Source organism: Triticum dicoccoides, chromosome 6A (assembly GCF_002162155.2).
Source record: "Triticum dicoccoides isolate Atlit2015 ecotype Zavitan chromosome 6A, WEW_v2.0, whole genome shotgun sequence".
Taxonomy (NCBI): Eukaryota; Viridiplantae; Streptophyta; class Magnoliopsida; order Poales; family Poaceae; genus Triticum; species Triticum dicoccoides.
Genome location: NC_041390.1, coordinates 626,061,045 through 626,075,789, shown reverse-complemented (window position 1 = coordinate 626,075,789; position 14,745 = coordinate 626,061,045). Strand labels below are relative to the sequence as shown.

General features: G+C 42.3%; 1 protein-coding gene and 1 pseudogene across 1 annotated transcript; one reads left to right on the top strand and one right to left on the bottom strand.

Annotated features, from left to right (window-relative positions):
• Window positions 1-1,228: 1,228 nt before the first annotated feature.
• Window positions 1,229-3,015, bottom strand: LOC119314772 (annotated as a pseudogene).
• Window positions 3,016-8,406: 5,391 nt separating this feature from the next.
• LOC119318653 (ABC transporter F family member 3-like) lies at window positions 8,407-14,521 on the top strand. The gene is made up of 18 exons (XM_037593233.1): window positions 8,407-8,729; window positions 9,175-9,390; window positions 9,590-9,779; window positions 10,069-10,277; window positions 10,403-10,561; window positions 10,734-10,862; window positions 10,937-11,038; window positions 11,144-11,290; window positions 11,830-11,892; window positions 12,053-12,099; window positions 12,180-12,239; window positions 12,472-12,554; window positions 12,663-12,757; window positions 13,142-13,228; window positions 13,503-13,590; window positions 13,767-13,852; window positions 13,969-14,031; window positions 14,119-14,521. The coding sequence occupies exons 1-18, from the start codon at window positions 8,511-8,513 to the stop codon at window positions 14,236-14,238; spliced, it is 2,163 nt and encodes a 720-aa protein (XP_037449130.1). The 5' UTR covers window positions 8,407-8,510; the 3' UTR covers window positions 14,239-14,521.
• Window positions 14,522-14,745: the final 224 nt, after the last annotated feature.

Here is a 14,745-nt window from a genome sequence, read left to right as displayed (position 1 = left end):
TTGTCATATTCATTGTTATATTCTACAATCATATTCATTGTATTGTGCTTACATGCACCCAGTTTTCCCCTTCTAAATGAAAATGTAACCACCTCGTTTTCTCTGTTTCTATCTTCTTCTCTTTTTTGCGGTCAATTTAGAGAGCTTTATTCAACAAAAGTGTTCCTCGGACAATCAGCCAGAAGGCTGGTCACCAGGAAATTGGGAGTTTCGTCAAGCTAGCTTTCGGTCACGTTCAAAGTGCAAGCACACTTTCGGTCACCAGGAAACTAAGAGTTTCAACAAAAGTGCACCCACCTCATTTTCTATGTTCTTATCTTCTCTGCATCTATTTTTCCTTTAGCAACCTTCTGTATGTATCCCTTTTCATCGAGCAAGTCTAACTTGAGGCCCAAATACGGTGACACTACATGATAGTGGATCAAAGGGTGTCAGTTTTAGTATTGTTGTTTCTTCAGTCAACATTCAGTTTACCAGTCTTCAAAGACTATACATTTAACTTGAGGCCCAAATACAGTGACACTACACGATCAAGGCGTGCAGGAGCTAATGTAAAGAAAAATATTCACCCCCTTTTTAACAAGGGCAAGGCGCATGTTTCATTTTAGCTCTAGTATAAAGTACAACAAAAATTACATAGCCAGCAAAGGAAAGTTGGCATCTTGATGAGCTACAAATACAAGGCAAATGTTGTTCCTACGAGCTGAACTGATGCAACAAGCTGTGTAAAAAGGATTCAGAAAATCAGAACCCCTCAAAAAGAGATGAATATTTGTACCAATCAAACACATGATAGGTAAAAAGAGATGCGACCCCCCTAAGAATAAAATGCTGATTAGTGCTGGATGTCCAGAGCAAAGACATGATGTGATTACCTACATGTAATTAGCACATAACTATGTTATAGGCCTTCAGTAGTTTCAGTTGTTCCTCAACTTCAGGCCATCTTAGAATCTAAATCTACAATTATGCTACTAGTAACTAGCACTATACTTTTGAGACATCCTCCAGTAGAGTTGAGGTCATCAAAACAAGCATGCCGCCTTTGTAAATGTCCATCGAAACTTGGACATATAATATTATTAATACAACGATCCATACCAAAATTGTCGCGTGAACATAGCAGGCAGATATATATGTCTTCAAAATCACTTGCGCAACAAAAAAGGGTCCATGACATTTGCTTAAATAATACAAATAACACCAAACGGTCATATAGTGACTCCACAGCAAAAACAGGGAATCTTGAGGCCTACTTATGCCGGTTTCAAAACGGCTACAGAGAGTAAAACTTAAGCAACCAGAATTACGTACGGTTTATATTAATACACAAGTGGTGCCTACTATTAAAGTTTCATTCAGCAGATGCCGTCAAAAGATCATCACTAGACTGCAATAAAGGAAAATCATTGCAGTGAAGGTAGAAGGCAACAAAAAGTTCAGAGAGGTGAATCTGGGTCAGATGATGCACAACCTTATCCAATGATGCACACTGAACAACTTAATGGCTTCAGCAGCAAATTCATACTGAAAATTTTGGAGGCCACTTCATCAATAGGCCCCAAGACCAATTGTCTTCATAAGGGCATCTGAACAGTCCTTTGAGTAGTGAACCGACTTGGCAACACCCTGCGCAGCTTCCAGAGAGATCTCACCACAATACTCAATGACCAAAGACTCTAACTTATGTACACGTCCCAGTTCAGCCACTCCGGCATCAGTAACGTTATGACACATCCGAAGTGCGAGATTACTCAAGCATGGGGTGTGCGCAATGAAGCGCATCCCAACATCAGTTACTGCATGGCACAGTATAAGCTCGAGTGTCTCCAGATGAGGTGAGGATGCGAGGACCTTCATCCCCTTGTCATCAAAGAAGTTGGCGTTGTTGAGCACGAGAACACGAATCGGGCAGGACTGAATGAGCAACAGAAAACCCTCTTATGTGAATCCTATTTTTGATGGCCAGTCACGAGAACATCCTGTAAAGCTGAGGTCTATGATCTGAAGCATACGACAGTTTAGGGCTAGAGCATAAAGGCTGTTATCTGTAAATGACGTCCTGGTTTCACAATAGCCGGCATCACTAGAGTAAAGCTGTAGGTTGGGCCAAAGTGAGATGCTTTTAAGGTTGCTGCAGCTCCGAGATAATGCAATCATGTCATTATCATTTAGGGCATGAACATACTCAAGGCAAAGCTTCTCCAATGCTTTACACTTCCCTAGGACAACACGAAGTCCTACATCTGGCCAAGTTTTAATATGCGCCAACCTTAAATCCTTCAAACTCTCACAACAAAAATCATATATATCCATGCTGTGAGCATCGTGCGAGGAGTCATAGACCTTACCACCTACGGCTATAAGACTATCATATTTTCCTCTTTTCCTCTCAAACTCAAACTTCTGGAGCTTCATCCATCCTGGACCAAACTTTAGGAAGTCATGATGATTGATTCTTTTGCAATTCTTCACTACAAACTCTTCCAACGATCCATCCCTACCAAGGTATTCCAGCCACTCTACACTGTCGATTTTCTCGCAATCAATAAGGTGGAGAGCAGATAGACTTGTGCAACCAACTGCAACCGAGAAAAGCCCAATCGAAGTTATTTGTGGTGTGGAGTTCAGCCTGAGAGACACCAATCTCTTGCAATTCGCTAAGCAACCAAGCCCAGAGTCATCGATGCATGACCAGAAGCTTAAGGTGAGGTCAATCAACGAGGAACAGTGAGATGAAAACACAAGAAGGCCTTTGTTGTCCAGCTGCTTTCCAGGTCCAGGTATCCAGCCAGAGTAATCGATTTCCACTTTCCGCAGATTTGGGAAGCGGGCGCACAATGATGTCAGTGCTTTTGCAGCAGTGCAAAGACCGGAACCAACATGGATAGCACCCCTTTGACTCCCCTCTATCTTGTAGAGCTGCCTTGACACAAGGGAAAGAGAGTTGAGATCACTTGTCCTAGTGATCCTGTTGAGAATCTCTGTCAGCAGAGCCTCAGGTAGGTCCTCCATGGAACAAATTCAATTCAGTTGTACCAGTCAGGTAAGGTTCAGAAAACAACCAAAGAGCTGGACTCAAAACTTATGATATATCAGAATAATGCATGTGAAGATGGAGACCACACTGGCGACAAGCACTCATTACGAAGAATATATTGATGAACTTTGAGCAATTTTTTATCCATCCAAATCTTGTGTTTTGTTCATAAGCATGGACATTTATCGAAGTAGCTAGCTAGCACCTTATCTGTGTCTAGATTGTTGGAAAGAAAAAATGACGCTACAGGCAGGCCACATCATTAAATTAAACTAGCTAACACCATAATTAAGTAGCAAGCAGAGTCTGAATACTGAACTAACTAAGAGAATAAGTACAAAGAAACGAGATAGAATTGACGCAAGCAATTCCACAAGAAGACCCACGGTCTGGGTTACTTTAATTCTGAATTATACACAGAAAGCAATTCTGGAAGAACCATGTGTATGCTATCCAGTCACGTCAGGCTGAATCCGAACAAACTTTTTCTTTGAGAACTTATTTGGAGGCACCTAATTAATAAGATGAAAATCAGAGCATATATGCAAATTAGTTAGTACGTGTGGCTCTTGCTTGGAAATCATTTTGCCACAGCCGATGAGTTGAATTCACACGGTGCAGTTATTAACGAGTTCAACTAGAAATAGAACTCAGTATTTGCTAAAACCATAGGCAAAAAGCTTACTTTCTACTAGTACTACCTACGAGAATGGCTTTACAACATTAACTAACTTTATTTATGGACTAACTAAGATAATGCAAAGTAAATGCAAAGAATCTGAACCAACCAGGCACGCATGGAGATTGCTAGAAAGAAAAAAATGGCACTACCACCATAATAAAGTAGCAAGCAGAGCCAGAATAATAATAAACTAAGAAAGAGAATACAAAGAAACGTGCTGAATCTGAACCAACTTATTTGGACTTTGGAGGCACCTGGCTAATTAATAACAAGAAAACCAGAGCATATATGCAAATTAGTTGCTAGCACTTGTAGCACTTGGTTGTTCAAGAAAGAAAGTAAGGAAATCAATCATTTTGCCTGCCACGGACGATGAGTTCACAGGGCCAATCTGATATATGTTCAACAGAAATACTACTACTCCCTCTGTTTCAGTTTACAAGTCTTGTGCGTATATCTAGGTTGTCAATTTTATCACTCTAATATAAACCATATAACACAAAAATTATACCGTTTGAAAAAAGAATATCTGAAGTTTATATTGGTATATTTTCTGTAATATATGAGTTGTATTAGGTTGGTCAAATTGGCGACCTAGGGATACGCGCACGCCCTGTAAACTGAGAGAGAGGAAGTAGTATTTGCTGCAACCCTAGGCAAAAAGCTTACTTTCTACTACCTAGGAGAATGGCTTTCCAACATTAATAACTAATAAGTTTATTTATGGATGATATATACTACCTGATTAATTTCCCCTATCAATCAAGAAAGCGAATCGAAAAAAAAGCGTCTACATGTGGAATCAAGGAACCACTGCAACGAAGGAACAGGGAGGGAGGGGTCTCTCAGGAGAGGAGAGGAGAAGCGAAAAAAGGCGGTACCTTCCTTCAGCACGGCCGGCCGGGAGACGCTGCCGCTCGAGCTCGGAGAGTGCCGCCGCCCGCTTCTTTGATTCGGAGGAAGAGAGCAGAGTGTAAACCCTTACAGCGGAGCGGAGGAAGATGTGGGCCTCGCTCACATGGGCTGCGGGCCCGAGCGCTATTTTTCGGCCTTCTACACATTTTTTTCTTGACATAAACACAGAGAAATCTAAAATCCACGATTTTTTTTCATCTACTTATTAAAATGTCTAGCAGTTTTTTTAAAATGTTCCTCTATGCAAAAAAGAAATGTTCATGTGTGATGCGAAATGTTCACATGTATCAAAATAAAAATAAATGTTTGTGTATATGAAAAAGTGGGGCGTGTATATTTTCATAAGTCTTCCTGCATGTAAAAATAAATGTTCCTGTACATCAGTAAGAATTACCTCATATTCCGGAAGGATTCTTACATGTGAAGGAAATATTCATATATGTTTTGAAAAACACATAAGCACAATTGTGCATCACCATGAAGTGCAACTATGCTTTTCATGCAAGAAGCACACATGTGCTTCACGCGTGAAGAAAAATATGCTTCGCATGGAAAGCACACGCTCCTCCCAGATGTGAACCGAAATATTAAAAGAAAAACAGGAGAATCAAGAAAAAATCAGGAAAAAACAAAAATGATAATATGCTCTCTCGGGTGCATTCAACGGTCGACACTGACGGCCGCTGGACTTGCCAGTTGACGTGTTCACGGCTCCCCAAAATGCCTGCTACGGAGCCTTCCAAGGGGCGCCCCCTTGTTAGGTGCTTCCATAGTATTCTCACCTCCATCACTCAGAAAGAGAAAGGTAAATGATCTGTGTCGGTCGAGCGATAGCGCTGGTCGCATGCCTGCTGCTCGATCGCGTAGCATTCCATGCACGCTCTTGGTGCATGTGTTGCATTGCTTGCCCCCCTACACATACACACGCCTCGTCAGTGGTGCAAAATGTACACCGTTGATGGTGGTGCTAGCAAAAGAATAGGATGCGCTTGTCGAGCCCAGAACACCCTGCACCAAGCCCATCAGTCATCATACGGTGCTACTATTGCTCTGCACATTCATTGTTGCCTTGTGCGCCTCCAACTTCAGGATTATGGCTGGGAACCAAACATTATGTTTTTTCCTACAAGCATGTCAACTTCCTTGAACTCGCTCCAACCCGTGTTAGACTCACTGCTAGCAGGTGCCCGCGTGCCCGTCAGTGGTGAACGATACCATTGATGGGTTAACTTACCCTGTACTGTTAGTAGAAATGGTCCGGCCCGCAAAGGGTGCTTCGATAGTAGTGTCCGATTTACACCTACTCCAACTGGCTAGACCTAGTAGCTATTATATAGGCGCATGCAATTGGTGATCACGATTGAACCTTCACTACCAGCTGTTAGCGGTTGCCATCGATTCCTTCTTGATATGCTCATGATAGCGCAAGCGTGAAACTAGCACTGCTAGGCCATGCAAGCACTCCATGTCACCAATGATAGGGACTAAGGGTGTGTGCTGACAGCTTGCCACTGGCAGGCGCTAGTGGAACAAGGGTGGAACGCCTCGAATTCCTATTCAAAGCTCACTGCGATACGTAAGGAAGCTTTGCATGCACCTTTTTTTTATATGGTTTTCCTTTGGTTATTCTGGCCTTTTGTTCCTATCCCCCGCCCTCTCTCTTTTTTTCTTTTCATTTTTTTCATAAAGAATTAAAGATGTCAATGATTTAGCTTTTAATTGACGATTTGATGTACTCGCCCTACCTTCTAGCCAATCCTCTCGGTGTTTTTCATATAAGCTAGCATCAGTATGCTGAGGGGACTGAGAACAACCCATTTTTCTCATGATTCAATGCCCAAAAGTCGCCCATTCTCATTGTGCGTAGCAGTATGCTTAGAATAGCATTTGAGTATGTCACGATGAAAACTTGTTCATTGACGTCCTTTCTCCATGTTTGCGTTTGTACCATCAATCAAGTCGCTAACCAAAGTTGGTGGATTGGCCATGCGGCAAGCAATAAGCCTCATAGTTCCATCTCCTATTCTCCTTATCAAGCTTTGAATGAGGACATCCCGACCTTCTAAAATCGCCCTCCAAATCTAAGACGGTCTGCTTCCTAGTTCAGCAGTAAGTGTGCATATACTTGGGGTAGTATATGGCTTTTAAAATGCATGCACAGAAAGACTCTGGCTGCTGCAGTAGACGCCAGGACTGACGAGCCAAAAGAGCTAAATTGAAAAATTCAAAATCTCGAAAGCCAATTTTAAAATCGCCCTCCAAATCAAGCTTTGATTGAGGACATCCCGACCTTCTAAAATCGCCCTCCAAATCTGAGACGGTCTGCTTCCCAGTTCAGCAGTAAGTGTGCATGTACTTGGGGTAGTATATGGCTTTTAAAATGCGTGCACAGAAAGACTCTGGCTGCTGCAGTAGACGCCAGGACTGACGAGCCAAAAGAGCTAAATTGAAAAATTCAAAATCTCGAAAGCCAATTTTAAAATGCATGAGAGATGGGATTCAAACTCGTGACGCGTGAGATGTGTGATCAACACGATAACCACCTGACCACCCCACACAGTGTGATTACTTACATGTTTTTCCGTCATTTATTCTTTCTTTTTTCCCCTGCTTTATCTGTCCTTTTTTCCTCCTTTTTTTTACAAATTTGCAATCTTTTTCCTCAAATAGATGAACTTTTTTCCTAAATCCATGAACTGATTTTTTGAACCTCGTGAACTTTTTTTCAAATCGATGAACTTTTTAAACTCATGATTTGTTTTCAAAATCAATGAATTTTTTTCTAAGTTATATAATTTTTTTGCAAAATACTCCCCCCGTTCCTAAATATAAGTCTTTTTAGACATTCAAATAGACTACAACATACGGATATATGTAGACATATTTTAGAGTGTAGATTCATTCATTTTGCTCCGTATGTAGTCACTTGTTGGAATCTCTAGAAACACTTATATTTGGGAACAGAGGGAGTAGATAAACTTTTATCAACTTTTGATGAATGTTTTGAAAATTCATGAACTTATTTTTAAAATCAACGAACTATTTTTGAATTATGGATTTTTTTTCCAAAATTGATGAAATTTTCTCAAAATCTGTCATTTTTTAATTCACGAAGTTTTTTTTCCCATTTTTTCAAAAATCAGCCAACCAACTAGAAGCGAGCGAGCGAATTATTGCATCACGTTCGAGTTCCTTCGTCGATTGAACTTTAGTTCAGCCAGCCCAGTAGCGTCACCAAGCGCTCGTATACTAAACCTGCGCTGAGAGCGCCGGTTAGGAGCTCCCGCAAAAACCCTCGTCGAGGCACCCAAAATATTTCCACTTCCTTTCTCGGCTAAAAGCCCAACAATGCCCTGTCTCCCTTTTTTCAAACACACCATTAAAATTTATCTTTATGTATGGTGGAATCATTTGCGCCGGCGCACGGGAGGCAATTGAGAATTCATCCGGTTCAACTCCTCAAGGAATGTTAATGCAAAAGAAAAGAACAGATAACGGGATTTGGTACTTATTCTCATGAATAATCTTCCGACGAGCTTTAAAAAACATATACTATATGAGATTCATTAAAAAAAACTCTATTTTTTAGTGGGCCACGCCAAATGCTGCCGAAGGAAAAAACACTTCATCCGTTCAAGCCCTTCTGTGTGTTTTGCGTCTGAAACTGGACCTTGCGACGGGCCTCCATACGCGGAATCCTCACGATCCACGAACCCGAAGGCCCATCCATCCATTGGATTGGACGAGCTGCATTCGGCAGGCTAAACCCAAGCCGGCAGCCCGCGAGGTCGCACCACCGTCTCCGACGTCCGACCGACCCGAGCCGAGCGACGAGTAGGGTTTGCCTCGCCGCCGCCGCTCGACGCACACGCGATGGCGGCGCTGGTGGAGACGAGCATGGGGGTGGTGCGGGAGGTGCTGGGCGACTCGGTGGTGGACGAGGTGGACGAGCCCATCGTCTCCTACATCGCCAACGTCCTCGCCGACCAGGACTTCGACTTCGGCCCCCCCGACGGCCACGGCATCTTCGACGCCCTCGGCGACCTCCTCATCGACGCCCGCTGCGTCTACGACCGCGAGCACTGCCTCGAGGTACCCAACCCCAATCCCGCCCCCACCCCCACCCCCGCGCCGGCCCAATCAATCAATCCGGTCGCCATTTCGCTTCCCCAATCTGGGCTGATTCGATAGAGCCTCGATTTCATGCCCCCTAGGTTTCGGTTCCAGGTTAGATTCGATTCGGTGTATGCTTCCTATGCCACCACCTGTTTCATGTCTTGGATGCCAGAAAACCTAGCTTAATTAGCGCTCAGTCACAGTAACATCATTCGGTAGCCATCCGTTTATAACTGCAGTCTAGCTCAACCTGTCCCTGATGTGTTCTGTAATGACTTTTACTTGTTAGTAGTCACTGACCTTTACGACCCCGTGCATACGCATATATGGATTCAGAGGTGGAGAAGTAGGTGGATAGTTTGATTTTGGTCCAACATGACGCTGATGCTTCAATTTTGGTTTCCTTCTTGGTATGATATAGGTCTGCACCAAGCTCTGTGAGAAGTTGGGGAGCCATGGCATCGTCAAACCTAAGGCAGCCGTGCGGAGCCTCGCCACGCCTCTGCGCATGAACGCGGGGATGGAGGAGCAGGTCGCTCCCAAGAAGCCAGAGAATATCTTCGACGCGCCCTTGCTGTCCTCGCGAGACAAGGCCAAGCTCGAGCGGAACAAGAGAAAAGAAGACAGGCAAAGAGAGGTGAGCCGTTTGCTCCTAGATTGCCAGATGACAAATCTCCATGTCATTGATTTGTTCAGTACGAATTTCAGTAGAAATATACTAGTGCTTAGCATGTTTTCCCACTTTGACAGAACCGTATATGCAATTTGAACGAAAATTCCTTCCCTCCTTATTAAACCTGATTTATATGGTATGCTGTGTTTGCTTGTTCGTGCAGGCCCAGTACCAAATGCATGTTGCCGAAATGGAGGCGCTCAGGGCTGGAATGCCTCCGGTTTATGTAAATCACAGTAATGTGGGTGGCACAACCATTAGGGATATCCATATGGAGAATTTCAGTGTTACCGTTGGAGGTCGTGATCTTATTCAAGATGTCACCTTAACGCTCGCTTTTGGAAGGCACTATGGTGAGTTAAGAATTAGCTTACTACATATGTCCACCTATTGAGGAGGCTCTCTAGGGTCCCACCTGCTCAGGACACGTTGCCTGCTTAGGATGATCTCATTGCTTATTTTATTAATAGAAAACTATGTGGTGTGTAGAAACTCTCTAGAAATAGCTTTGGAACAAGGGAACACAAATATTAAAGTATCACTTCTTGGGCATACAAGCATCTCTACCCCTTGAAATGTTGCTGTATCAGTTCCTATTCCTTTTTTCCTTCAGTGATTTAGTTTATTTACATACCATTTCAGGTCTTGTTGGAAGAAATGGTACTGGAAAGACTTCTCTTCTCAGAGCTATGGCTCAACATGCAATCGACGGAATTCCTAAGAACTGCCAAATATTGCACGTTGAACAAGAGGTCACGGGTGATGACACAACAGCTTTGCAGTGTGTGCTGAATGCTGATGTTGAACGGGTCCAGCTTATGCAAGAAGAGGCCCAGCTGGGTCAATTACTGGTTAACTACTGCACTCATCAGCTTTTTACATGCCTTTCTTTGCTAATGTGTTCCTCTCTTTTGGGTGATTCACCCTCTTTTTTCGTTTTTTGTTGATTTGCTTATAGTCTGCTACTTTTATGCAGAAAGATCTAGAGTATGATGCAGAGTCCAAACAGAGCCTAGACAAGAGCAAGGGTGATGTTGACAAAGATTCTATCAGCAAGAGGCTTGAGGAGATATACAAGAGACTTGAATTCATTGATGCAGATGCAGCAGAAGCTCGTGCAGCATCAATTCTGGCGGTATGTTTCTTTTGTTGACGTCCATTGCTTTGTGATTTGTTCTTGTTGTCCCATTTGTGCAGCATGTCATTGCTGCCATTTCTCTCCTAGTAGCTAGTACTTACGTTGCTTTAAAGAGTTATAGTTCTAAATACTAACATTGAACTATTCTGATTGGTTGAAATCTTTACAGGGTCTCAGTTTCACTCCAGAAATGCAATGCAAAAATACAAAATCATTTTCGGGAGGATGGCGGATGAGAATAGCACTAGCCCGTGCTCTATTCATTGAGCCAGATTTACTGCTACTTGATGAGCCAACAGTGAGTTTAGAATATAGTGTTGCTTCTCTTCTCTTGCTGCCACATGCTAATGCTAACAAACCACCACTTTGCAGAATCATCTTGATCTGCATGCTGTGTTATGGTTAGAAACATATCTCCTGAAGTGGCCAAAGACATTCATTGTTGTGTCCCACGCTAGAGAGTTTCTGAATACGGTATGAACTCACAGTATAATTATGCAGTAGCTAATATCGACATAATTTGCTTAACTCATATTTTTCATCTTAATAACTGAATAACTGAGGGAAAACATTTCTTAGGTTGTCACCGACGTTCTTCACCTACATGGTAAGAAGCTACATGCTTACAAAGGTGACTATGACACATTTGAGAGGACAAGGGAGGAGCACCTCAAGAATCAGATGAAAGCCTTCGAAACAAATGAGAAGGCCAGAGGACACATGCAGGTTGGTTTCTGCTTTTAGTGGGTATGGTTAGCCCTCAAAGTACGTTAATAAACCCTTTTCAAGAAAATTGTGCTGATAGTGTCAAAAAAAGAAAAGAGAGAGAGAGTTGAAAGGTGGTTTGCACCTCAATGTGAACAACCACATATGTTTTAAGGTCTGATATAGTTTCCTTTTCAAGAGCATGCAGTAATTTCCCATTGGCCCTCTGACTTTCTAGTGTACCGTATCTCTCTTCAGGATGTTACTCTGTTTAACATAGAAGCTTATCTATGCTGGTCTTATGCTGTTGAATTATATAGTACCGAATATGTTCATTAGTTTGAAATGGTAATAGCAATAGCAATTGTAGGCAACTAGAGCTTGTGTGACAGTCTGACCTAGGTCCTGCTTGCATTGTTTATGCTTCAACATGATACAAAATTTAGATTCAAAGACTGATCTTAGCTCAGAAGTGAAAGTAAAATTGAGCAAGGTACAGTGCAGCTAGATCTTTTTGGAAAGATCAGGGATGAAGTTTGTTGATCTGTTTCCTTTTGTAGGCATTCATTGACAAATTCAGATACAATGCGAAGAGAGCATCACTTGTTCAATCAAGAATCAAGGTACGTTTTCTTGCTCCTGTTTCCATGACCTCATCATACAATGCATAACTCTTGTTGTTTCACTTTACAGATGATTTAGAGCACCCAACTAATAATTTTTGACATGCTTGTTCAGTGACTAAATTGATGTTTGCCCTTATTTTTTATATGCTAATCTCAGGCATTGGAGCGAATGGAACATGTTGACGCAGTTGTTAGTGATCCAGAGTATGCTGGCTCCCTAAATCTGTTTTATTTGGTCTTCTGTCTACCATTGACTTAGCAATTGCCTGGTTAATCATTTGCAGCTATAAATTCGAATTTCCAACTCCAGATGACCGCCCTGGACCACCAATCATTAGCTTCAGGTTTCAATTCTCATCCCTTGTCATTCACCATTTATGGAAGCTTGTTGTGCTCTTCCCATGCGAGCCTCATGGGTCATGGCTTCTTGTTCTTTTACTCCCTTTTGTTTCTGTCCAGACATAGCAGTTAGTTGTATATACATTCTCTTTCGATATAGCTATATCATATTGCGATGAATTTGTTTTACTCGATTTTATCTGTTGAAGTAAAAGTTTATACGTTTGATTTGTGCAGTGACGCGTCGTTTGGTTATCCTGGAGGGCCTATTTTGTTTAAAAACTTGAATTTTGGTATCGACCTCGACAGCCGCATAGCAAGTATGAATTATTTGTTCCAGTCATATTTTATCTACTGTAAAGAATAATATCTAGCTTTTGCTTCAGTGGTTTGTCCATTTTTCCTCACATTTGATTTATTGTTTCCAGTGGTTGGTTCAAACGGTATCGGGAAGTCCACTATACTGAAATTAATATCTGGAGACCTGCAGCCAACTTCGGGAACAGTGTTTCGCTCCCCCAAGGTGCTTTATCCTTCTAGAGCTACACTCTTGATATTTTACCGGTATATAGCCTTACACACATCATATTAACTTGTTCTGCACAATTGTACTGCTTTCTCCTTGAGTGTGTAATAATTGTGACTAGCTGCCAGTGTTGTCTGTCGGCATCTCCTACTACTCTTGCCAAGGTGTTATGATGTTTGTATCCATGCCATTGTGAAATTATACAGAAAAATTTGAAACCTGCACATGTGAACTCTACTTGGATAATGAGACCTCTTACAAGTGATACAACCATTTTAATATCATTGTTGATTGTTGGTTTATTTGTTGATTGTATAGTGAACTCTACTTTTTCTGCACCATCCTGTCTGTGGCTTGTTGATTTATTTGTTCCTTTTACAGGTCCGCATGGCTGTATTCAGTCAGCATCATGTTGATGGACTTGATTTGACGGTGAACCCCCTTCTGTACATGATGAGATGTTTCCCGGTAAGCTCAAGCATCATAATTTTTTGCGGCGATGAAATTCTAGATTTAGTAGAGCATGATGTTCACTTTGTGGGTTAGCGGGTAGTATGCTCTGTTTGGTATTTGAATTGAATATACATTTCAGCTCTGATATAAACAAAGTTTATTATGGTCTGTTTGGTATTTACTTTAAATGCACATTTCATCTGTAATATAGAAACAGAAATATTACCCTCCTTTTCGTATTTGACTTGATACAAATTTCCGCTCTAATATAGAAAAAATGGCTTTGCAGGGTGTACCAGAACAGAAACTGAGGTCACATTTGGGTTCCTTTGGTGTTACAGGAAATCTTGCCCTCCAATCTATGTACACTTTATCAGGTACGTAATAACACAGCAGTCTCCTAGATGGATTTAGCTGATAGCTTATTGGCAGCTGCGACGAGTTGAAGCTTTCCTCAGCTTTGAGAGATTATGTTACATTTGCGCAATGGTTGACCTACTTGTGTAGTTTTAGTAATGTCCTGATCCTAATCAAAGCACATTTGCAATGGCAGGTGGTCAGAAGAGTAGGGTTGCGTTTGCTAAGATCACCTTCAAGAAGCCGCACATTATCCTTCTTGACGAGCCTTCTAACCATCTTGTATGTGAACCACCTCATCTTCCATCCTCTCCCCCTCCTTGATCATTAGTATAAGCAGAGATGAGAAACCATGGTAACCGGCAGTTCCTGATATCGTGAAATTTTATGTGTTGCAGGATCTTGACGCTGTGGAGGCGCTCATCCAGGGCCTGCTCATATTCCAGGGAGGAGTGCTGATGGTAAGGACACATTGCCACCGCGTTGAATGTTGTTTCTTTCTGTCTAAAGGTATAGCATCGTCCTAACCAAATGGTACTCTTTTGCAGGTGAGTCACGACGAGCATCTGATCACGGGGAGTGTGGACGAGCTCTGGGCGGTGACGGACGGCAAGGTCGCCCCGTTCCCGGGCACGTTCAAGGAGTACAAGAAGATGCTCACGACATAAACCTTGGGAGTACAAGAAGATGCTCACAACATAAACCTGGAAAAAGGACGGGACATACGGGAAGATGCCCACACAGACATAGAGACTATATGTATGATATGTACGCCCTGGCATGGGAAACTGATGTAATCTTATGCTTGTCACCTAGCTAAAGTTTGAAGGTTTGAGCAGAGCTCTGCTACTAAATACAATTTTGTTTGTTCCAACCTGCCCGACAATTTGTATTGTGCTTCTGATTTTCTTGGACAAGCTCTGGAGGTAGTGAAAGTATGCAATTTGGGTACATGCCTCTACATGCACATGCCAACAACACAGCAAGTAGTTTTCCATTTTTCTGAGCAAACCCCTGGGCTGCATCAGACGTCCCCACTGGTCGAGAACTAGGTTAGCCCAAAAACATAGAAAGGAATATCATTAACAGCCTGTAACTTAAGGCCCAGTCAACCCATCAAGCATGTAGACAGAGTGAAACGTTATGATGACCAACCTGTAATACATGGCCCATTC

Excerpts from the sequence above, each read along its gene's own strand:
- LOC119318653 (XM_037593233.1), top strand. The coding sequence starts at position 8,511 with ATGGCGGCGCTGGTGGAGACGAGCATGGGGGTGGTGCGGGAGGTGCTG. Across the intron at positions 10,562-10,733 it reads GTGCAGCATCAATTCTGGCG|GGTCTCAGTTTCACTCCAGA; the intron begins GTATGTTTCTTT and ends AAATCTTTACAG. Across the intron at positions 12,100-12,179 it reads GCAGTTGTTAGTGATCCAGA|CTATAAATTCGAATTTCCAA; the intron begins GTATGCTGGCTC and ends AATCATTTGCAG.